The 25,198-nt window shown below is 37.3% G+C and overlaps 1 protein-coding gene and 1 pseudogene across 1 annotated transcript; one reads left to right on the plus strand and one right to left on the minus strand.

Moving 5' to 3' along the window:
- The first annotated feature begins 893 nt into the window (after positions 1 to 893).
- Positions 894 to 16,876, plus strand: LOC122133848 (ras-related protein Rab-40C-like). Its single transcript, XM_019073704.2, has 6 exons — positions 894 to 2,100; positions 8,663 to 8,723; positions 11,973 to 12,033; positions 12,351 to 12,428; positions 14,576 to 14,798; positions 15,996 to 16,876. Exons 1-6 carry the CDS (start codon positions 1,959 to 1,961, stop codon positions 16,268 to 16,270), a joined length of 840 nt encoding a protein of 279 aa, XP_018929249.1. The 5' UTR covers positions 894 to 1,958; the 3' UTR covers positions 16,271 to 16,876.
- A 3,294-nt stretch (positions 16,877 to 20,170) lies between these two features.
- LOC109053693 lies at positions 20,171 to 24,666 on the minus strand (annotated as a pseudogene).
- Between the last annotated feature and the right edge of the window lie 532 nt (positions 24,667 to 25,198).

Consider the following 25,198-nt stretch of genomic DNA (forward strand, 5'->3'; position numbering starts at 1 on the left):
ATTTTAATTATACTTTATAGATTATATAAACATTTTAATTATTCTTTATATTAAATTATTAACATTGTTTATATCACAATATTTGCATTGTGTATATCACAATATTTTAATTATACTTATATACTGTATTTATTTATTATAATTTAATTATATTAGTTTATATTACTTTTATATAAATATTTTAATTATTCTTTCAAAATAGTTTAAATAAAAATATTTTAATTATTTTTTTTCAAAATAGTTTAAATAAAAATATTTTACTTATGTTTTATGTTTTATATGTTTTATATTAAATACTTTATTTGCTTTATTAGCTTGATTAGTGTCACCCTGTTTTATTTATTTGTTTGTTTTTGTCCCTGTTTGTGATTTTTTTTATTGTGTGTATCGATATTGATTTAAGCAAAAATAACTACAGTAGGCTACTATGATGTTCAAAACTGTTGTCTAGGTAGGCACCTCTCTGGGTTTGTACAGCCTGTGTGTGTGTGTGTGTGTGTGTGTGTGTGTGTGTGTACTTGTTTATGCTACATTGTGGGGACCAAATGTCCCCACCCCACAAGGATAGTAAAACCTGAAAAAAAAAAAAATACATTTTGGGGCCTGCTGTCCCCACAAGGGGGAAAAAAAATATAAAAAATAGTAAATGATGCTTATCTGAAAGTGTAACGATGCAAACAGGTTTTCTGTAAGGGATATGGTTTGGGTTGGGTTGGGGATAGAAAATACCGATTTGTCAGTATGAAAACAATAGAAGTCAATAGAACAATATGGAAAGTCCCCACAATTTACAGAAACAAACGTGTGTGTTTGTGTGTGTGTGTGAGTTTGTGTGTGTGTGTGTGTGTGTGTGTGTTTGTGTGTGTGTGTGAGTTTGTGTGTGTGTGTGTGTGTAGGGGAGGTACAGTCAGTCAGAGCGCAGAGGTGAAAGCTCAGCGGGACAGTGTGTATGTGTGTGATCTCTCCTCTGTGAGAGAACATGGGACAAATTTGGATATCCGAGAGCATTTACAGCACAAGCAATAATATCCAGCGGCTCGGATTATCGTTTAATAATCCCTCACCTTCCGCCTGATAACGCGCACAGATCCCGAGACGAGATGCGTGAACCTTCATCAATCTTTGTTACTCAGAGGAAAACAGAAAAGGAGCCATGACGCGGACGCGCTAGCATCGGCTGCTCGAGCTAAATCAAGCGCGACTGTGCGTATCCTTCTTAACTTCGTCAGCCTAACGTTTCTTTCTCACATTTCAACAGGGATATCTTGTAATCGTGAGGAGTTTATGCTGGACTGGGGAATTATGGTGTAAAATCAATGTTATGCGCCTGTTGTTGACTCGCTAGGCTCACAGCTAGTAGCGTTAGCCGATGCTGTGTTACTACATCTCAACAACGGATCTTCTTAATTGGGGTTTAATTAGTTTTACGATAACAAATATACATTCTTACTAGTAATTTTGTCTTAACCGCGCAGGTGGTTACTAGATAAAATTGTAATGAGATTATTTCTTTGTGTTGACAGCTTGGCAGGCGCATGCTAACAATGCACTAGCTCGATAGCTCAATAGCTTTTCTGTCAAAGCAATAACTTGCCATGATGAGGTAAATGTTTTTTTACGCATCTTCTTTTCATTTTGTATAATTAACGATGATTTGAGCTCGTGTGAAGAAATGTAAACAACCTAGCTGTTCAGTTAGCCCGCCATTGAAGCAGCTGTACACTGATATTATTATAAGACTGGAAGAGTGAATACGACTGGACATTTTAAAGACTAAACACTTCTGGGTCTGGACTGGAAGGGAGGGGAATGGTTTGATTTGGCCTCGCACCCTTTGAAAGATAGACCTGACACAAGAGCCTCGTAGACCCCCAGAGCTCTGGAGGAATCGGAGAGGGACACACAGTTGTCTCCAGTTCTTTGCTCTGACTCTGGCTCTGGCTCTCATGTGAGCAGTCATGGGCACCCAGGGCAGCCCTGTGAAGAGCTACGACTACCTGCTCAAGTTCCTCCTGGTGGGAGATAGCGATGTGGGGAAAGGAGAGATCCTGGACAGCCTTCAAGATGGATCTGCTGAGTCTCCATATGCCTACAGCAGCGGTGAGTTTAGTCAACACTTCCCACACATCTTCACACAGACTGCGAGTAACACATCCTTCAGCCAGAGGAATTTTTCACTCTGTGAGCCATTCATATAACTGTGATTTAAACAGGTTTACCAACTAACATGGTCCATATTGTTCTTTTGAATATGGCGGGTCATTCTGCAGGTGCCATATTGTTGCTGACAGTGACGTACAGGAGGTGGAAACACAGTTTATTATCATCTTAATCTTTTGCAGGATTGTGTAATGTTCACTTTTGCCCGTTTAGATTGTTATACAAAAGCTGCACGTTTTTCTGCTCAGTGGTTGTATGACATACACTTCATGTTAATTAAAAGAGATCCGATAATTGGTTTGAACAATATATATTTTTTTATTTTTAAACATTATTAACCAATTTTAGTTTAATTGGTTATTAGTCCACAAATAAGTGGCACGGTGAAGTTTTTTAATTACTAGCCATTCATTTTCATGCTATGATTTATGCAAATCAACTTTGCATAAATATATCACAAATAAATCCGATATTATTAGTAATAAAATATTTATGTATATGATTGTTGTAATACAACGCTCAGTAAGTTATTATTGTGTAAAACGTATTAAATCATTAAAATCAGTTCCACATTTTGCATATTGGACACTTAAACATATAATAGTTGGATAACCCATATTGTTTTTTAATGACTGATAAATGCCCAATAACCGATACAGTGTCCTGCTTGAGAAAAAATGACTGTTATTTAAAGAGTTGAGTAATTATCCAGTTATGATTATTATAATACATACAGTTGCTGCACAGCTGAATGCTGTTATTAGGTGCTCCCTTATTCAAATGGTACCTTTTTTTTCTTTAGGTAACTTCTTAACTTAAAAAGTGTGAGATGAATATTGGTCAAACCCGTTATTATCAGTAGCTGTCTGTAGTTCTAAGACACTATCAAAAATCATATATGTATTAGTATTGGTCATAAAGTCAATATTGATTGACTTAAGTATTACTCAATCTTTTCTGTATTAGTCAAGATTGTACGAGATGTTTTTGGTGAGTGTTCCAGTGCAGTGCAGTAATCCCCCTCAGGGTACAAGACACACAAGTAAATATAACTAAGAGAAGTGTGTTTGTTTGTCTGTTTTCTTTGAACATGTCAGTACAACACACTGTCAAGACCGGTTAAGCACAAGCTTCTTTTGATTTGATTTACTTCACAGCTTTCTGTTTACTGTAATGAGATCATCCACACTCTGTCATTAGGCTGAAGCCAGTGAGGTGATAGACCAATTAAAGACCGATATGCTTTTCATATCCAAATGAGCCTCGTGTGTGCAGGCAAACAGGAGCTGGGTTGCTCTTGTTCTGTCCCTTTTCATACATATAGGCTGCTGTTTATCTTGTCGGTTGAAGCTATTAGGGAACAGTGTGTGTTTTTTGGGTGTGAGAGATCTCAGTGATGGCTCTTCTCTGAGATCTCCTCGGGGAGCTTGCTGGTCCAGCTTCAAACGAGTTGCCTTGTACCATCACTCAGAATCAACACAGATGGCTCCACGATCTGTCCGTGGTTTCGGCGATGGTGAATTACCCTGCAGGCATATATATTTCCCTGAGGGAGATGCCATCCTGACGTGCTCAGATTGCTTAAATGTTGAAAGGCTTTTTTAAAAATGAATTATACATGGGGTGTGTAGAGGAATTGGCAGTGTGCAAGGTGGAATATTAAAGCTTGATGAATAGAAAAGCTTCCTTTTTTGGTTAAAATTTAAAAATTTTCATACTGATTTTAGATTTTTTTTAAGGGAGGACATGTGGTTGGTGTTAAGGATCTAGAATGGCAACCCCAAAGGTCATGGGCATTTAACCCCGGTTTGCCTCAAGGGGACTGTCTCTATAATAAGTGTACTGTAGCTTACTTTAGATAAACGCATCTGCTAGATTACACATTTCATTTTTAATTTCTTGGGTTCAGAGAAGCCTTATGCAGTAGATTTAGATTGTGCAGTTTGTATTCATATAAATTGGGTCTTTGGTTGTTTGCGCTGGCTTTGAGTGGACATCTGTAAATATTTAGAGTCTAAAGTTGCAGATGCAGACATCTCGTTTGGCTGCTAGTGATCGGCAGACGGATTTGGCACAGACAAGCACAGCGGTAACAACATGACCAGAGAGTGTTTTCCCTTTAGACAGTACTTTTCCTTTCCTTATTTATCTGTTCTGTTCTGATTGAGTCACTGACTGTGAGGAAACAGCATTGCAAGTGAAATAAATGTAAAATGCAACAAACTATATAATTGTGTATTGTTAGGACAGCATAATAAATGAGCGCGTTGACCTTTAAAAAGGAGGAGATGTATATACATTCCCATATCCTCTTTGCTTTGTTTGGTTAATTATTGCTGGCAGGACCATGAAACATTTTAGTCATCAAAGAGACAATTAGAAACTGGAATTTACATTTTTCCATTTCAGCTTATGTCATGTTGATCATTTAGTATATTAATGGCATTTTGCTCACCTGGTTAAATAAAGGTTAAAAAAAAAGAAAATGTATATATATTAAAATGTAATTTATTTCTATTATAATATTAACATATATTGATTAGGAGTTTAAGTAAAATTTTTATTATTAATGTTGAAAACATTAAAGATCAAAAGAACAATTCTTATTTGAAATCTAAATATTTTGTAACAAACCTTGCAGCTAAACCTTATTCTGATTGTGTTATTTTGAGCAAAACCTTCAAACCCTCAAAAAGACTTCATGACTCTGCTCTCATTGTGTGTAATTTTTAGTGAAAAGCGAGCATCCACAGTTCTTCTCCTTCTGATGACTGATAAAGTGCTGATCAGATATGGAAGTCAGAGTCATGTTGTATGCTGTTTAAACACACACACATGCTCATGTTGAAATGCATGGTCTTAGTGAAACCAGCTTTTCTACCTTTCTCCGCCTCAGGCATGTTTGTTTCATTGCTATCATGTGCTTGAAGTCTTTGAAATTTCCCTCAAAATCAGACGCACCCTGTTCTAGCTCACCAGCGTAGCTCGGCACATTGCAATTTACAGCATCTAAATATGTCATAAATAAACCCAACAATGAGACACAAACACATGCTCTGAAAGCAAAGGCCTCCTGCTATGAATAGAATCCAACGTCGCTACATTCTCCAGTTGAAAGCATTTTTTGTTTCCTCTGTCCGTTGATGATAGGCTATTTAAATCAAATTTAACATGCCCACACATGTCCCTGTCCACTTGGTCCCTCTCAGGTGTCCTCAGGTCCTGCTGGATCTTCCTTAAAGCTAGTCTCCTCAGGATGTCTTTGCTCAACATAGCTGGAAAGTCTTGGCCTGCGGCCCGAGCTGGAACCTGAGATGATAATTACACCGTACTGCCCTTGTCGGGCTGCGTAGCCAAGCCATCTGCCCATACAATTACCCAGAACGAAGGAGGAGGGATGCTCCTTTGGCCTGATGTGTTGCCATGCTTAAGAGCAAAGCATTTGCAGAATGGAGAGCAGCAGGAAATCAGCCCCAGTGGTTCTTTTTAAGTGCGAGCCATTTTCCCTCTTGTTACATTCTCTTGTAGATGTTTAATAATGGAGGACTGCAGAAGTCTATGGGCTCAGAAGCAGCTGACATTCGTTTGTCGGGAGATCTTATGCTGCATGTGTAGCTTAGCTTGAGAGGAGACCCTCCTTCAGACATGTTCTGTTTCAGAGTCATCAAAGCTTTATGAAGTACCTTAAAAAATATAGCGCCCCATCCTTTCCATTCCTTTTCTCTATTTAAAGTTTTTGCTGTAAGGCTGCATGATTAATCAAAATAGTGAACGACTGTAAAACCACATCTTGACTTCTGTTGCCAAAATAAAAACCGTTGTACATTTGAAAAATTAAGAAATTAAGATTTTACTGTAATTTACTGTTGTAATGTAACAGGAAATTATTTATTGTTGTTATGGCAGTGTCGCATATTGTAATTTTATTTTACAGTACTATTGTTATTATTTTATTTCATGCTGTAAAGCTGCACAGTTAATGGAAATAAAGTTGAAATTCTGTTAAGAAAAGAGAAGCTTTAAGGGCTCCTTGCTAGGCTTGCTGCGATAGTCGTTGTTGACGGTGATAACGTTGTTAAGCCGAAACACTGGTTACGTCACTTGCCCACTGCGGCACGGCCCCCCACCATCATTTAGATTTTTTTATAGTAATACAATTTTTTTAGTTCAGTTAGAGAACAGACACTACAATTAAAACTGAACGCAGCTGCTCAATGCAGCATGCTGAACGACAGTTTCACAGCACAGATCAGATTTCATTTATCACGTGAGTCGAGCTGACTGACAAGAATGGTGGAAGATTTAGTTTCGAAACAAAATGCAAAAGTGCCTGTTTGGCAATATTTTGGATTTTGAAAAGCCTGTTGACTTTTGCCATTTATCTAGGGTAATTTTAGAAGGTTATTTTTAAACAATTGTTTCTTATTTGTTTGGTTCCACAATGTTTGCTGATTTTTACTTTATTGTGTAATTTATTGTTTTTTATTTGTTTTGTATGCCGTGCCTCCTAGCTTTCTTATTCGTTTTGCTAATAAACATTCTACATTTCTTTTTTATTTGGTTCCACAGTGAGAAATTGCAATAGTAATACATTGCTTTAATTTTAATTTAGTAACAACATTCTAAGCACACTGATTTTCAATCGTTATTTTTATGATAACTTTTGTGATTAGTTTTCTTCCCTAATTCATGCAGCCCTACTGTTTCCCCTCTTTTATGACTTTGCAGGAAGCAAACAGCAGATATCAAAATGGAATAGACAACAGAAGAGTGCGACTTTGGTTTTGCCTCTAATCAGAGAGGAACAAAGTTGATTTCCTTTTTAGAACCGATGTACCAGAGGAAGCAATGGCCAAATAAACTTTCCACACTATTACTTGCTCAGTAACATTTTTAAGAATTTTTACAAGGCATGTGACAATGTGATACGTGCATCTTCCCAAATTAGTAATGATAATAATTTATAAATCTGCTGCTGTCAACAAAAAGCACTGAGGACTTCCTGTGGGTTTCCGTCAAAATAAAAGCTCCATCAACATTTATAAATGTTAGTATTGTAATTTTACTGTTGTTCTGTTAAATAAAATTAAAAAGTAAGACAATAATAATGATAATAAGTACAACAGCTCTATTAATAAATTTATTATAACATTCACACATGGTGTTCAAATTGGGATCGTAATATTTTCTAATGTTTTAAAAGAATTCCCTTCTGCTCAGCAAGGCTGCATTTATTTGCATGCCTGATTCAAGAAGGGGGTCTCAAAAATGGCCACAAAATATTATTTTACTAACTCATTCATTTTAAATTAAATTGTGCTTTGCTGGTATAATGTCTGCTAGAATGTTAAAAAATGTTCAGTGTTAAATAAGTATTTTTAAATGGCTGTTTTGTATTAGTGTACAATGTTTAAAAATAATAATTTATTCCATGTAGTGTCCCTTTTATTCATTTAACAATTATATATAATATTGAAGGCATCCAAGTTATTTGACATATTTTGATTTTTTTTTTTTTTTTTTAAAGTAACGCAATAGTTACTTTCCCTGGTAATTTGTTTATTTTATAATGATGTAACTCAGTTACTATTTGTGAGAAGTAACTAGTAACTATAACAAAACTTTTTTTTTTTTAAAGTAACTGGCCCAACACTACTATTGCACTACAATGCTGCCTCTGCCACCTTATGACAATAGATTTACACTTCGAATTAGGCAGTCTGTCATCAATGACAGTAGCTCAATGGAAAAGGATGGAAAATGCCCTTCATTGTGTTTGCACTAATAAATGCTGCTGCCTGCCAGTTGCAATCACCAGTAAAACGTTGTTCCATATTTTTTTCTATATCGTCATGAATATAATTATCACAAATGTTCTTGAAATATTGTGATATAATTTAGAGGTTATATCGGCCACCCTCAGTGCAAAAAGATGATTGACTGAGACAAGTGCTTTTGGCATGGTGAATATTACAGGCACTGGCCTGTATGAAAAGAGACGCAGTGAGCCTTTGTTAGAGACAGAGCCGTCTATTAAAATGCAAAAGAGGCTTGAATGCTGACCTGCTGCGAAGCGCCCGAAAATGCAGATATTGCCATTCAGTTGATGGAGCCCGTACTGTGTTCATTTTTTGGTTTTATGAATGATAAATGTAGATAAGCAGTCAAGGTAATCGCCTTATGGGAAGCGTTCTGGACACATTTCAGCTATGATAGCATTAGGAAACAGCAGATTGGTTGCAGCTGTCAAGCTTTCTACTGAATGTGCACAGTCACTATCAAGATGGTCATTTCAGCTTTAGTGCTTTCTAATGAAAGGAAGAGTTGGCTGAGAATTAAATTAGGTAGTACACCAAATGCAATCATGCTGACAGCCGAAGCTTTTCGAGTTCCCGATCCTGTCTAGAGTATTTTCTTTTCAGTAGACAACCTTGTGTGATGTCTGATGGCAGACAGACAGGTACTTGTTTTATCTAAGTGTTCTCTGTCTCTCATTCTGCAGGAATCGACTACAAGACTACCACGATCCTGTTGGATGGGCGGAGGGTGAAACTAGAGCTTTGGTAAGTGGATCACAACTGCCGTTTTGTTGTTCCCCTCAAGACAGAACAGTGCCTTTCTTCTTTCAGACGAATCCAGTTGGAGTTATTTTAAAAATGGGCTTTGATCTTTCAAGCTGTTTACTGGCACTCAGCAGGTGTTGCAGTGCATCAGTCCAAAAGATTTTAAATAAAAACTGCCCAACCATAAAAAAAAAGTGAGAATCGATGCGCCAACAGATGTACGAGGAAGCAGCTCCGGGAGGAATTACCAAGCAGTGCTTCATTTTGTTGAGTCTTTGCTGTAAAAAGGTCGCATTAGCAATTAAAGAAAAACACTTAAGCAAAGCATGGTCAGGCCAAAGTGTCTAAATAATTTTTTGACTCCAAAATTTTTATTAGGTTTACTCATAGTCCACTGTATGAATAATTTTTGTGTATAATACGGTACAGTTTACTTTATTTTGCAATCCTCACTTACCAAGTTGTGTGTGTGTGTATGTATGTATAAATGTACATTAAACACATAATTGCAAGAGCTCATAAATCATCAAGTAAATATTCCATTAAGGACGCTAAGAAATCTCGAGCATCGAGCCCACTTTCTGTTATACATCCATAAAAGCATTTAGCCACTTCCCCAGAGAGAAAGAAAAGTTTCCTAATCAGGGAGGCATCGGAGTGTAAGACAGCAGAATTACACATTATGAAGACAAACAACAAGCTCATTAGCGTTAACACGCAGTGTGGTAAGAGCCTGAGGAGCAATTCTCCAAACCCTTGAGGAAATTCCCAGGTCTGCTGTAATGTGCTGGGCTATATAATGTAATGCTTTATAGTAATTGGGCTTCTTACTGCATAGTCTCTCCACAGGGCTTTAATCTCAACCTACATCTATCTTTGCTAATGCACGTTTCAGAGATCCCAGGTATTTCTGATGAGTGATGTGATGTGACTGTGGAAGTGCAGCACTAAACAGCTTTTCCAAGAGTGGGTTCAGCCCCACTAGTGTTGCTTTCGTCAACGAAAATTATGACTAAATATCGTCGTCAACGAACCTTTATCATGTGACCCAAACGAGACGAAACGAAATGTTATAACATTTTTTCTCCTCGTTTAGTCGTATTATTATTATTTTGCAGTATTTCTGTTTCCTGTGTCTCACTGCGCAGACGCGACCGACGTCACTTCCTCAAGTCCCACTCGCGGCATTATATAGAAGATGACAACAAACAAAGTTAAGCGGGATTTATACTTTCGCCTGACTCCGCTGACTACGAGCACACCTTCCCAAACAGACAAGGCTTTTATACTTGTCACGTTCACCATTGTACTATTCTTTGAAACGACAGGGGAGCGACGAGGAGTAATTGTCCTCTAAAACCGTCGGGAATCACCGGTGAGAAGAAGTCATTTGCCAGTATGGCCAGTACAAGTCTTGTGATGAATGAGTTGATGAATTAATCATTTCTTTATGTTCAAACTTAAAACAATCTTAAACTATTGGCTGTATTACGCATCAAACACAAGACAACTTTAAGCACATAGTGTATAATTAATATCTAAATGAATTCTAATTCTATTTTATACAATAAAAATAAAACGTACTTCAAATAAGAAGCCTTGGACAATTTATGCAATAAAAAAGCATTTTCCGTCAAAAAAGCACCTGATGTTTGAACACATTAAACTGCTTCTGTTTCACACAAACACCGACACAGATGTGCATGTTAGGCTAGAATCGCCCTGAACTCGTGCATGTTCTGATGCGGAGCTATGCGGAAAGTTACAAAAAATGCTGTGCACTCCGCCACGCGAATAGTTCGCGCACACTCAAAGCGAACTTCCAGCAACACTGCGATGATGTCATATTTTCCATGCTCACTCAAACGAAATTGCGGACGCGTCGAGTATAAATCAGCCTTGACACAGAGAAAGGGACCGATGGCCGGCCAGCCGGGGTTCGTCTTTGGGAGAAAAATAAACAGATTATTATTATTTTTTTTTTTTTATTTTATTTTTTTATTTAAGTTTATGTGTGTGTACTTCTAACATGTTTGGTTGGTAAAATAAATGTTGATAATTCAAATCAGAGCATCTTCCGTGTCTGGAATGGATGTATTCTTGAGTCTATAAGGTAACAATAATATAATAAGATAACCTTGTTTGAAATGGGTTTGGCTAAAAGAAAATTTTGGTTTCGTCTATACTTCTAGGTACTTGTACTATATTGACTTGGTTAAATAGAATTGCATTACTAAAAAGAGACTAAAATACCATTTTCATTGACTAAAACTAGACTAAATGTCATCAGTTTTTGTCGACTAAAACAGACTAGATCAGTTTTTAGTCGACTAAAAAATAGACTAAAAAAAAGAGTATGAACGTGACTAAAACTAATAAAAACTAAAATGACAGCTTCACACAAAGACTAGACTAAGACTAAAATTAAAACAGGCCGCCAAAAACAACACTAAGCCCCACAACTTCAAAAATGCAGCTCCCATTTGGACTTTTTTTATGCAGATTTATTTAACACTTTCCAGCCCATTACAGCCAGATTAACTGTGTGAGAAACTTCTCACTGATAGAGAGTGTAGGCAGCTGGAAAGGTTATTTGGGTGCGGATGTGCCACAGTGGAAAACTCGTTTTTCTAGCCTGTGACGCCAACACAAGTGCCTGAGTCATCTTGTATTTGGGTTAACTCTAAACTCAGCGTCCATTGTCGATTTCAAACACATAGCTTTGTTCCAAAATATAGTGAGCTGCCTATCCATTTACTGCCTACATGGGCTGCTGCCTTTTAAGGGAGGATTGTAACAGAAATAGAACCTCTTAAGCGACTGATTTGGAACGCTTTTCATAGGCAGCAACTCTCAGTGCTACATATTTAGTGCTGAAGCATGGAGCATTTGTTTGATGTTAGCTTGTTAAGTTTATGCAATGCTCCTAAAAGCATAGGAAATGTATAGCACACAAATAATGTATTTTTATTTAAGATTTTCTCATATTAAGTTTGTCACAGTGCATTCAGGTATTCCCTTCTTTGCTAAGGAATGAATTGTGGCTTATTCTTAAAAGGCAGCATAATTCTGATGCCCACCTTTTGGAACAGCTTTCACATTATAAATTCACTTATGGTGCCTTAAAATGCTATGAAAGATGCTCACAGTGTTTTGAAACAAAGCTCATGTGTCAAGCTGAACTGATGTAGTATTTACCGGCTGTTTGCTCTGTGATTTTTGTCCTGACATGTCTCTGTTTGCTTCCAGGGACACTTCGGGACAAGGCAGGTTCTGCACCATTTTCCGGTCGTACTCCAGGGGAGCACAGGTAAAAGCACTTTTAGTGTTCGAGTTTCACCATTTGTTCTCACTCTGAGGATTGACGTTGTACTAAGTGCTTTGCTGAAGGCAAAAATGGAGATACATGACATACTGTTTTCATAACCTGCTTGGATATACCAATATATTTATATAGTTTGGTTCAAAAGTCTGAGTACAAAAAGAAAAAAAAATCACTAGTGGGCTTGGAGTGTATTGAAATGGTTTTGTGTAGTGCAGTTCATGTCCTGTAAGTGCTGGTAACTTCCCTCTTCACTGCATGAACAGGATACCGGCTAACAATACATGTTTGTTTGTCCTCTACAGGGGATCCTGTTGGTGTATGATATCACCAACCGCTGGTCGTTTGATGGGATAGACCGCTGGATCAGGGAGATTGACGAGGTAACACTAAGCTGATCCTTATGATAACAGGAAGTGAGATCACTAATATACATATAGTCCTGTGGGCTATAAGTTTGAGACGGTTAGATAGATCTCCCTGGTTTACTGCATGTATGTGTATTTTTAAAAGAATATTGTTCAGTATTACAGCTAGTTGAACCCAGACTCATAGCATACAGTGTCACTGTTACTCTCCTCTCCTTTCCTTTCCTCCCCCGTTCCTGTTGATATCCAGAGAGGATGTCCTCTCTTACTACAGCCCCATTGCTTTTAGGCTACTCTGTTACGGTCTCTTCCTTCCTTCCGTGTTTGAGAATTGTGTGTTCTTGTGTATATTTAAGTGGATATGTGTGGCTATCTGTGCTTAGAGAGTGTGTGTTTGTTGCATGGCTGAAGATTTCTTCACACAAAGAGCTGCAGAAAGCACAAACCGCACATATGAAGGAAAGAGGGAGTGTGTTGTATTAGTTGGCAGCAGAGACTTAAACTTGAGGACTTTTGACCTGCTTTGGTAAATATTAGAATACTTGAGGCTCTGCTTTGACTTTGCTGCATTTACTCGAGTCAGACTTAAGCTGATGATTCACAGTGAGTCATTTCATTACAGAATGAGCTTTGACCTTGCTGAGTTTCAGAAAGGTGCATGGTGCAGTGCTTTGCTCAGTGAGCTTCCAATTAGTGTAAGGAGGAACCTTTTAAGGTCTCCTGCAGTCAGTTAATAAACATTTTGTTATCTAAGGTTGAGACATTTTAGGTTTATAGTAGTGCTGTCAAACGATTAATCGCATCCAAAATAAAAGTTTTTGTTTGCATAATATATGTGTGTACTGTGTATATTTATTATGTATTTATAAATACACACACATACAGTACATATTTTTGTGTGTGTTTTGTTTTTTTTTATTGTGTATGTTTATTTATATTCATATAATTTATATTATATATAAATATTTTTAATATATAAATAAAAAAACTTTTTTCTTAAATATATAAATGCATGTGTGTGCATTTATATATACATAATAAATATAAACAGTACACTCATATATGTTATTTTGGATGCGGTTAATCATTTGACAGCACTAGTTTATAGTTTATAGTGAAATTATTACTTTTTAAAATAGTCATTTCCTATTTTAATTTATTTTTAACATGTCATTTATTCCTGTGATGGTAAAGCTACTCAAAAAAAAAAGAAGCTCTTCAGTGTCACATGATCTGTCAGAAGTCATTCTAATACACTGATTTACTGCTCAAGAAAGATTTCATATTATTATCAATGTTGAAAATAGCTGTGCTGCTTCATATTTTTGTGGAAACTTTGAGGATTCTTAGAAAGTTCAGATGATAGAACGTTCAAATGAACAGCATTGAAATGAAATGGAAATCCTTTGTAACATTATACACTGACATCTTTGATCATTTTAATGCATCCTTGCTGAATAAAAGTATCAAAGGGATAGTTCACCCAAAAATGAAAATTTTATGTTTATCCGCTTACCCCCAGGGCATCCAAGATGTAGGTGACTTTGTTTCTTCAGTAGAACACAAATAAAGATTTTTTACTCAAACCGTTGTAGTCTATTAGTCTTATAATGGCAGTCAATGGGCTCCACGGATTTGAGAGTAAAAAAAAAACATACACAGACAAAACCAAATTAAGCCCTGCGGCTCATGAAGATACATTGAGGTCTTAAGACACGAAACCATCGGTTTGTGCAAGAAACTTACACAGATTACATTGAACTGTGTTATTAAATTATTAGTGTTTTTAATGATTAAAGGAATGAGCTTAATTATTGTATATCTGATATCAACTAATAACTGATATGATCTGTCTTTCAGAGCATTATTTCACATTCAAGATTTGAAGAATAAGATTTGAGACCTGACTGTGATTTTATTTGAACCCACTTGCGGCTGCTCAGCAGAGCTCCTAGAGATTGCTGAGTGCTCTTTTCTCTGTGGACTGGAGAAAGGCACAGATATGACAGGCCTCATTGAATAAATAAATGAGACAGGCCAGCTGTGACACTGTTTGAGATTCAGTCAGCCTGACAGGACTGTGTATCTCCCTCTTTCTCATCTCTCCGGTCCTCCCATCCCCCTTTTGTAACCCACTTTCTTGTCTCTTTGTCTTTCCTCAGCACGCACCTGGTGTACCCCGTATTCTTGTGGGTAACCGGCTACACCTGGCGTTCAAGCGACAGGTCCCCACAGAACAGGCACGGGCGTATGCAGAAAAGAACGGCATGACGTTTTTCGAAGTGAGCCCTCTCTGCAACTTCAACGTCATCGAGTCGTTTACAGAGCTGTCGCGCATCGTGCTGATGAGGCATGGCATGGAGAAGTTCTGGAGGCCCAACAGAGGTGAGTCTTCCTCAAGCGTGTGTTCTTTAATACACCAACATCTCTTTAAAAAAAGGTCCATTCTTTCTGCTATTTTAGATGGTAATCCCACAAACACAGTGGAAATCTTTGGTTTCAGGCTTCTGGGTGATGTAGGAAGACTGGCATGATCAGCATAACTTTCCATTAGCATAGAAAACCACACTGTATGTCGTCCAGAGCCGCGTAATTAGAGGCAGAAGGCTTTCAGTGAAGCACTTCTTTCTCTGTCTGTTTCCACTATTATGTGGGATTTTCCCATGAGACCTCGCAGTGCCTCAGACGAGCTGTTTAGCAGAAGCAGCGTCCTGCAGTTCTGAGAACGGGAAGAGCTTTTAACATGCCTTTCAAAATGGCAGTGATTTACACTCTGTATTGCTCTCCTAGGCTGTTCATGCAGGAGCAGAAAAGATTCTGTTCTGTTCAAAGGTTTGGGGTCTGTAAGAGTTTGTTTTTTGAAAGAAATGTATACTTGTATTCAGCAATGGCAATTTAAATTGATCAGACGTTTCAGATATTTATAACAGAAGTTACAGAATATCAGTTACAGAAGATTTCTATTGCAAATAAATGTTGTTTTTTTTTTTAGCTTTCTGTTCAAAGAACCCACAAGTTATTAAGCAACACAACTTTTTATAATTGATAATAATATGAGTGTAAGATATTTCTTTCAAAAACAACAAACAGTATTGACCCCAAACTTTTGATTTATATTATATTTTATTATATTATATCATATTATATTATCATTTCATTATATTGTTGAAGGCTTGCTAACAGCACCATGTGGTTTTTTTGCTAAACATACCAAATGTCCTTCCCAGAGGTATTTCCTTGTAGATCACATTCTAACACAGTTAACTAATATATCCCATGTCAGGCTTCCCATGTGAATCTCATTTGCATTCAACTCCATCTGAATAGAAATACAGGCAGCGTGTTAACATCTGCTGAGGGAGTGTTGAATAATTTAAAACATTCTCATTACGTTTGTAAAGAGAATAAATAATGATCTCAGCATGCAGATGCATGGAGGCAGCTACTGTTGAATCCCTGGAGCATCACATGCTTATTTCTTTAGTTTTTATGGTTCGATTATATAACCATTCAGTTTGGTTCTGATCGCCTTTGCCTTGTAACTCAAGTGTGTGTGTGTGTTCTGTTTTTGTTTCATTGCAGTTTTCAGTCTGCAGGACTTGTGCTGCCGTGCCATTGTGTCCTGCACCCCTGTGCACCTAATCGATAAGCTGCCGCTTCCTGTGGCCATCAAGAGCCATCTGAAGTCATTCTCCATGGCGAACGGCATGAACGCAGTCATGATGCATGGACGGTCCTACTCACTAGCCAACGCCGCCGGAGGCAGCAAAAGCAACAGCCTCAAACGCTCAAAATCCATCCGGCCGCCTCAGAGTCCGCCTCAGAACTGCACCAGGAACAACTGTAAGATCTCCTAGCCTCCTGGCACAGGGGTGGGGCCGCCCCCCTCCCTTCCCTTACATAACACTCAGGTGCACATGGACAAACACACAAGGAAACCGACACAGGGCTGGGCCAATGAGGCGACAGAGGTGTGGCACCTCCTGGGGTGGGGAGAGCAGGATGTGAACACTTCCTGCCGCCACAGACGGCTACATTTCTCCCCTCACATTGCTGCAGTACAGTTGATTCCTCACTCACAGGTCGTGAATAAAAACAAACCCTTCGTCAGACTCTGATTTTGTTGCAGTGACCACCGACAGCATGTTTCTTACCGCGCTAGCGCCCTCTGCTGGAGAGTTCATGCTGCTCTAACCCTGCGCTGGCTGAGAGGCCTCGTTTTGAAGTTGTTTTATGGGCTTATAATACGCTTTGGTTGTTGCTCATACTCATTATTCTCAGTGCTCTGCATATGGTGTTCCTCTTTTTTTGCTCTTTTTAGGGACTTGTTCTCCCTGCAAAAACTGAAGTACCTCGGTCACATGGTCTTGCATACTTACCAACAATGAGAGAGGGCTGATGCGGAATGACATGTAGTGCTTACGTATGAACTGATGTATTAAAAATGTGATTTGCACTGCAAATTGGTGGTCTGTGAATTTGCTGGTGGTTTGCACAATGACTGTGTTGTTGAATGTGGACTGTTGGGACCACTAGGCTGAGAGCGACGGCACAAGCATTTCCAGGCCCCTTCTGTTCACAATCTTTCCTCGCTGAAGATCCAGAAAATGGTGTTGTTGGGTCAGAACTGTCTTCTCCTTAAACACGGATTACAGGAAATTTCTCCTCAGGGGAAGGGGACAGTGCTGGCAAAGGGTTTTTTAGTCTTTGTTTGCTCTCGGCTTCTCCTCGCTTTCTCTGTTTTGCTCTTTCCTGCATGCCTTGTGGGATTATTTGTCATATATACAATAGTTCTTAGATTATACTGTAATTATCTCTCTTCTCATGTGGAGAATTCAATACCACAACTGCCTTGCAGCCCGATTTTCTCACCCAGACCCTCACATTTCAGTTCTTTCGGTGCAGTTACAAGTTCCCACCCTCTTTTCTGGCTAAAATGCGCAATGATTTCAAAGTCCACGTGTTCTACCAGTTTTCAGTGTTGTAGCATTCAAAAGTCAGGTTTTTGCTTGAAGCCCTTTTAATCTGCATATACAGCATGGTTTCTCTGTAGATGTATGTCAGAATGAAGGATAAAAAAAACCCATTCAAGCTTGCTTCTAAATATCAAGCACAAACAAAACAAGTGACGTCACAAGAGGAATCTACAGCACTTCCTTTTGCTTCTCCCAATGTATTTCTTCCAGGTTGAATAGTGGATGCAGTCTCCTCCACCCCTTCATCTCAGGGATGAGCCCTGGCCTCCAGCGGCAGACCTGCCCAATGAAGCCTGTTTAAACCAGGCTGAGCGACGGGATGCCAGCAGGGGGCCTCTAAACTTCCCCAGAGGGCTGTGAGCTCTCAGTGTTTGACCTATAAGCTATTTGCTACAGGCCTTTTGCAGTCACTATAGCTGACAGAATGATCCTGGCACATGTTGGCTATGTGTTTAGAGCAGTTGTGCGTATTGGTGTCCATCTGTTGGGTGACGTAAATACTAAAGGGTCCACAGAAGGTGTTATTGCCCCCCACCCCTTAATCTTTGAATCCCAAAAGGTTGTGGTAATAGAAATACTACAAAAGAAGTGTTGTTTTATTCCCTTTTGGGCACCTGTAGTTATTAGTTTAACCCTCTCGCCTGAGAGCAATGTTGTTCTTCTGTTATATGCACATCATATGGTGCAAAGCAATTCTGTGACTTAGTTAGAAGGTTCCATTTCAACTTTTTTGTATTGTAAAGTGTTTTTTCCTCTTTGTAACTGAAGCCTCTGATGATATTTTAAAAAGCACGCTCATGGTTTTTAAGTCGGGCAGTGTGATGGGACCCTCCTGGTGTTGCCAAAGGGGTGGTTTCTTTAGTTCTGTGTGAACGGGATAAAGGGAAATGTGATTTGGTGGAGCAGTAGGAACACATTTGTAAACACTATTTTCCTTTGGTTGAAGCTAAAAGCTGCTGAATAACTTGCGTAATTATCAGAAGTTCTTGTAACAACAACGAAAAAGATTTTTTTTAAATTATTGATTGTACAGTTCTTAGTGTATGAAAAGCGACGACTTTTTTCACAATAAAATTGATAATGTTATCAGTAAAACAAAGCTTTGAGGTTCTTTGCATCTAACATGCTCTTCACAGATGACACTTATTTACATATTCAAATATTTAATTGTTGATATTTACACAGATATCACTTTAATCAGAATAAATTATTAGGATGTATCAGAATATATGTTGAGGGAAAAAAACAATCACATTACTATGGGTAAAATATAAATTTTTCACATTGTAAATTTTGTAAGTTTTGGTGATTTGGATGTGTAAGAATGATTTATATTTGTTCTCTTGTTTTACAGCAGTGCTACATGGCCATGATTTATCTCAAATAAGGGAACAAATGAATACAGTGTGATATTGATTTAATTAAAACAAGGAAATAAATTAATAAAACATGGCCACAAATAAAGCTTGGGAACACGTTCTTAATTTGTGATCACACTATCTAATTTATTTCACACATACCATGTGTGAGAGTCCATAAGACCTTTGTTCATCTTCAGAACACAAATGAAGATATTTTTGATGAAATCGGAGAGCTGTCTGACCCTCCATAGACAGCAATGCAACTGAAATGTTCCCAGGTCCAGAGATGTAGTAAATACACTGGTAAAACAGTCCATGTGACATCAGTGGCTCAACTTCAGTTTTGCGATGCTATGAGAATACATTTTTTTGCGCAAAGAAAAATAATTTACTCTTCATTCTTCTCCCCCGGGTTATGTCTTCCTCCATTTTAGAGAGTATTACAATGCATGCACATCTTTTCTCCTTAGCGTAAACAACTCTTATTACGCAGATTACGTTCATGCGCACACCATACACTGACATGTAAAATGGGAACATGAAAGGAACATTCTAAAAGCAACTCATGTAAACACTTAATATGCACAAAATGCAATGCCTATGCCATTCCTGCTAATATTTCCAAATCATTCCTCTTCCCATTCAATAGAGAGATGATAGTTGGAATTTTTTTAATAAGTTACAGATTAATGCAATATTTAAAAAAAAGGCATGTACAGTATAAATATAATTAAAGAATATATTTCACATATCCAAGGGCAGCGTATTCATCCAGTTTGGGTTGGTGTCTGGTCAAAGTCCAACATAACAGAAATTAAGATCAGAATGTTTAAAAATGCTTTCAAATGAGCAAAATGACTTTACAATAGCAACTTAAGCAGAACTAATCAAATCCATAAGCTCCATTTCAGCTTTACTCAATTTATGATGTATAAACAAATGCTGTAGGTACTTTTTTTTCTGCTTTTACAGGCCATCATAACAGGTGAGATACATTAATCTAGCTTGCTGTCTGTTAAGTGGTTGTGGTGTTTGAAGGCACAGCCCCTGGCAGTAATCTTCACTAGGTAGGTGCCCTATTCTGGTGTTTGTTGGGCTAAAATCTCCACAGTTGCAATATGTTTCTCTTTCTGTTGAGTACAGCATTTTACTAATGACAACTAGATGCAAGGAGGAAGCAGAACAGACAGAACACATGAGAACAAGCACCTGAGGTATGTAGGATGCCATTTCCCTTCTCTCCTTCTGTAGATTTTGCAGTTTATTCAAGAGAAATGCTTTGTCCTTTCTTTCCTGACAGGCAGACGGAAGAAGAATGGAGTCAGTGAGGTTAAAACTATTATCCATATATAGTAGTTTTTGATGACACTGAAGTGCGCTGGATTCTAGAGTGAGGTTCGTATGATCTCAGCACTCACATTCACAATCCCTGAGTGATTTGCCAGAGAAAATAAGTGATGACTCTGAAAGAAGAGAGACAGGAATAAGAAAAGATCAGAAAGTCTCAGATCTACCCAGGAAAAAAAAAGGTTTCCTTAAATATATTTGGGTGTAAAAAAAAATGGACTTACAGGACGATGAGGCTAATCAGGTAGCAGAAGAGTTCACTTCTCAGTATGTTTTCAAAGATCCACCTGACCCAGTGATTTTCAGGCAAAGAATGAGTCCCAACAGAAAATGGTGCGGAAGGGGGTGTCGAGACCCTGGAAGGGCCCACACAGAACTGAGGGCTTCAGACTGCAAGACAACCAGAAAAAACTATGACCCACTGCTTTTGATTGTTTTTTCTATGTAAACAATGCACTAGACCAGTGCTTATCAACGCTTTAATGGCAGGGTCCCCCATTGTCCATAATACTATTCAAAGGCCCCATGACCAAATGCTCATGATTGACTGCATAGGCATTTAAAAACTTTTTTGGACTCCCATTATATACTTGGTAATTTGGCATAACTGCAAAAATGATTATTATTTAAATTTTAATTTGTTACATCATTTTCCAAATAAATTTGATTTAATGAACTTCAAATAAATTTGATTTAATGAATTTACATATCTTTTCTACTTCTTGATTATTAGTTGTTTTGTTTTAATGCTTGGTTTGTCTTATTTCAAATCGTTTTAAATAGTCTTGAAGTGCCCTTGGAAGTTGAAGTGCTGAGGCCCCCTGGTTAAGAAGCAATTCATCTAAACGGATGTCTTTAACCGTTACGCACCTCTTACTGCTTTTTTGTGTATGTGTGTGTGTGTGTGTCTCACGCACAAGTGTCTTTCCTAAAGTGCAGTAACCAGTTTAAAAGATGTTCAGCTTTTTAAAAAAAAGCTGTTTTTTTTTTCAATCCTCTATGCTCACATTTTTTAAAAGCAAGAATGCAGATGGCCTTGTTTAAGCATTTGATTTTAAAAAGATGTTTTTTTTTTGAATCCTATGTTTTAAAATTTTAGGTGCAGTGGTGGAGTATTGTTGAGTTTTTTTTTTTTTATGTGAATATAAGAAAAACAAATGGTTTTTATAAATTATATGTGGATTAGTGTTGAGAGTGTCCATCGAGCTCATGTTTACATGGTATTTGGATATGATAGTGTGTTTGGGAGGCTGACAGTTCATACTTAGACTGATCTGAAACAAGAACCATAAAAATAACAGCATGCAATATAATCTTGACTGCAAGGACAAAGTGATTCTTTAATGGTGCTTACCTTTTTCAAGTAAAAGATGATAAACTATTTTAGGACTTGCATTACAGGAAGTATGGGGGAAGAAGTAAATTCTAATCCTCTGCAGACAGGAAGAGAGATAAAAGAGTCAGTGCAATCAGCTGGAAGGAATATCAAAGTGTAGAGCTGAAGAGATGCAGATATTGACTTACCTAGCCAGAGTCTGGGCATAGATCAGATCAAGTACATTCCTAGCAATGTCAAACTCTGGGACGCCGAGACTCTGGATGCACATGGTTCCGATTACACTGTAGCAATTTTGAAAAAGTGAAATGAAAGTGAATCTATTGATTCTGTGTCATGTGTAATCGGTAATTACTCTTCATATGGAAGAAACAGAATTTATATTAAATCAATACTGTTTGTTTGAACTTTGTATTTAGAATCCTGAAAAAAGGATGTCTGTGTCCACTTATAATAATAAATATTTCTTGAGAGTCTATTATGGTTTTAAGAATGATTTTTAGCAGCAAAATATTAACATTGTAAATAATTAACAATGCTGAAAATTCAGCTTTGCCATCACAGAAATTCTATATTTATTTGCAAAATAAAATAACTCAAAGATTATGTTTTTTCATTGTGCATTCCAGTTAATCTCAATCAAACTGCAGTTGGATTATTTTGATTAAGTTAACAAATAACTTAAAAATACAGCTAACTAACACAATGAAACAATAAAAACATAACATAATAAAAAAAACATGATTTTTGAACATTTTAAAAAACTGAGTTATCTGTTTTTGCAAATAAACTCTTCATAAAAAACTTGATTTTTTGGTTTTTTATATAAATTATTTATCTGTTTTTGTGTGTATGTATGTGTATATATACATACATACATGCAAATTCTACATAAAGCTGTCAAATACCATACTTTGGAACAGGTAGGTTATTTATTATTGATTTAAACTGTAATATGGTAATATGATAATATGGAAACTGCGAAACAACACTAAAGCTGCAAAATATTTTTCACTGTTGCTGCAGATGTGTTTATACTATAGGTTTAATGTGGACGTTGTCTACTAAATGGTTACGTGTTTTTCTGAAGACCTACTTCAACAGCCAAAATGTACTTGACATGCTGTGTTTGACTCCCTTGCGTAAGAATTCCCCAAAGAAAATGGCAAGTAGACAGAATATGAAGTCAATTATCAGCAGTCGTTACACACTCTGCCCCACAAAGGACTCCCAACACTTAAAATAAAAAGATTACAATTGATTAAAGAGACACATAAACATTCTTTACTAATAATCCATAATAAAATGAACTCTTAGTGCACCTACTGATATATTGTTGGGAACAAAATTCAGCCAGTAAAAGCAAAGGATTCCAAGAATGGACATCTTCAAAATAACATTTCTAGGAACAAAATAGACAATAAAGGCGAGGTCACCTGACATTGTTAGCAACTGAAATCTGATGCTTCTGGTAACTGTAACTAAACAATGATCACACCTCAAAATGCTGATGTAGATCTTTCCACGTGGGTTGGAGTAGCTCTCTATTTTGCTGATGAGAGAGTTGAGAAGAGGCACTATCAGGTTGATGAGTGACACGGCCACAGGCAGAAGCAGAGTAGATGCCTCAGCCCCTAAATCACTTGGATCCTGATTGAACTGAAGACCTGCAGCATAACATAACCACGGGAGTATGAAATGCAAGCAAAATACATATTTTTGTGCTATTATTACACTCTGAATGAACTTACCAATTCTCGATTTTTCCCCAGGAAGTAGATGCCTGCACCAGATCCTTTCAGAAGAACTTTGTGCTCGAGACAGGACCTGTCTCTGGAGGAGCATGGTGTCTCCTGTGCAGCTGGGATTTCAGTGTTGTTCCTTAAAGATAAACAAATGCATTAATTAACATGTTCTTAACAATATTTTTACAGCATTTAATACAGATTAAGGAGAATCTCTACATACATACGTGCTAATATATTTTTAACTTTTAAAGCTGTATAAATTAAGATTAAACTATTATGGGCAAGCATACATTAAAAATGAATATTCATACAATCATTCACCTTAATCAATGCTGTAAATGCTTCTTGTTAGTGCATGCTAATGCACTTGCTGATGTGAATAAATTAAACCTTTTGTAAAGTGTTAATTAGTATATTTGGACTCACCACCCCAGTGAGGAGCTCGAGTCCTCTGAACTCTGTGATGCTGCTGATATTGGGCGCATGCACAATTTGTGGGATTGTGATGAAGCAGAAGTTGAAGATGAGGGAGAAGAGGTTGAACTTCAGCAGCCACTTGAGGAACAAGAAGTAGGAGAGGACAGAAGTGCCAAACATGCCGCCGATCTCCTTCAGAGTGTCCTGCCATATAATCAAATGCTGCCTAGCTGATGCTAAGCTGGCACGAAATCTGCGGAAAGACTGGAAGAGGGGGCTTATTAGACCTGAAATATCATGCAGCACTTTTAGGAATGTAAAACTTGATAATGACAAATCTGTATTTAAAAATTGCATTTAACTTTGTACCCGAGACACCTGTTGACGAAAGTCTGCAGCGAGGATGGTTTTGGAGACTTTGACAGAGTTCACTCTGTTCCTGGTGAGACAAGTACAAGTTCACGTTTAGAAAAAAAGTTAGCATTGTGGGAAATATTGCATAAATGTATAATCATAAAAGACGTTAACCTGATTGTTTTATCTCATTAAATGGCACATGTAATGATCGTATGGCTTGAAATCTAGCTCCGGCTGTCAGGTTAACCATTGATGATAATTAGAAATCTTTTTATGAACACCAAATCTGTCTATCAGAATGATTTCTGAAGGATTGTGACACAGAAGACGAGTAATAGCTGCTAAAAATCTTATCACAGGAGTAAATTACATTTTAAAGTATATTGTAATAATATTTTAGTTTACTGTTTTTTTCTTTTACAAAATACTTTTTGCTTTGTTTTTTTAACAAATAAATGCAGTCTTGGTGAGCATTTATAGACCCAATGTTTTAGACTTTCAGAAACGTAAAACCTTATTACACCAAAATTGAGTGTGTGTAAATAGGCTATATTTACATTTATGTATTTAGCAACTTACATTGCATTAAAGCTATACAGATTCTGTAAAACATGACTTACTGTTTTCAGTTTCCTGTCGTATTTCATTCGCAGTAAGTCCCAGGATTTCCAGAGCAGTGTCATGCTGTGGGAAGACACTCATCCTCCTCATCCTGCTGTTTTGATCATAGATTTGTCTTGACAGAGAAGAAATAAATTCCTTTTAAATGTAACGTGTGTATATATATTCCAGGAATAACAGACTGCTGGGTTTGCTGACCTCACTGAGGAACAAGTATGTTGTGGTTTAATTGTAGGATACAAGGTACAAGTGGGCTGTATATCATTTGTAGAAACCTCACGCAAGTCTGAAAGGTACTTAAAACTTAAAGTTTTATTTGCACTCTTGAAGATTAAATTTCAGTCTGGCAGAATTTCCTGCACATTTCACCTCCAAAATGAACTGTAGAGGCCAAAATTTACATTTATAACAATCATTGTTAATGTTTGAATTGTATTTCAGGGCAGTTTGTGAAGACAGATTCTGTTTTTTGTTTTTGTTTTCCAAAGCACCTAAAAGCCAATTCACACTGCCATACTCCAACAGGGTGAACACACTGTCCAAACAAAACAAAATAAGCATGTGATATCTTTGTCATAGTATTCTTTCAGTGGCTAACTAACTGATTAAGGCATTCTCTGGC

This window comes from Cyprinus carpio, chromosome B3 (genome assembly GCF_018340385.1).
Source record: "Cyprinus carpio isolate SPL01 chromosome B3, ASM1834038v1, whole genome shotgun sequence".
Taxonomy (NCBI): Eukaryota; Metazoa; Chordata; class Actinopteri; order Cypriniformes; family Cyprinidae; genus Cyprinus; species Cyprinus carpio.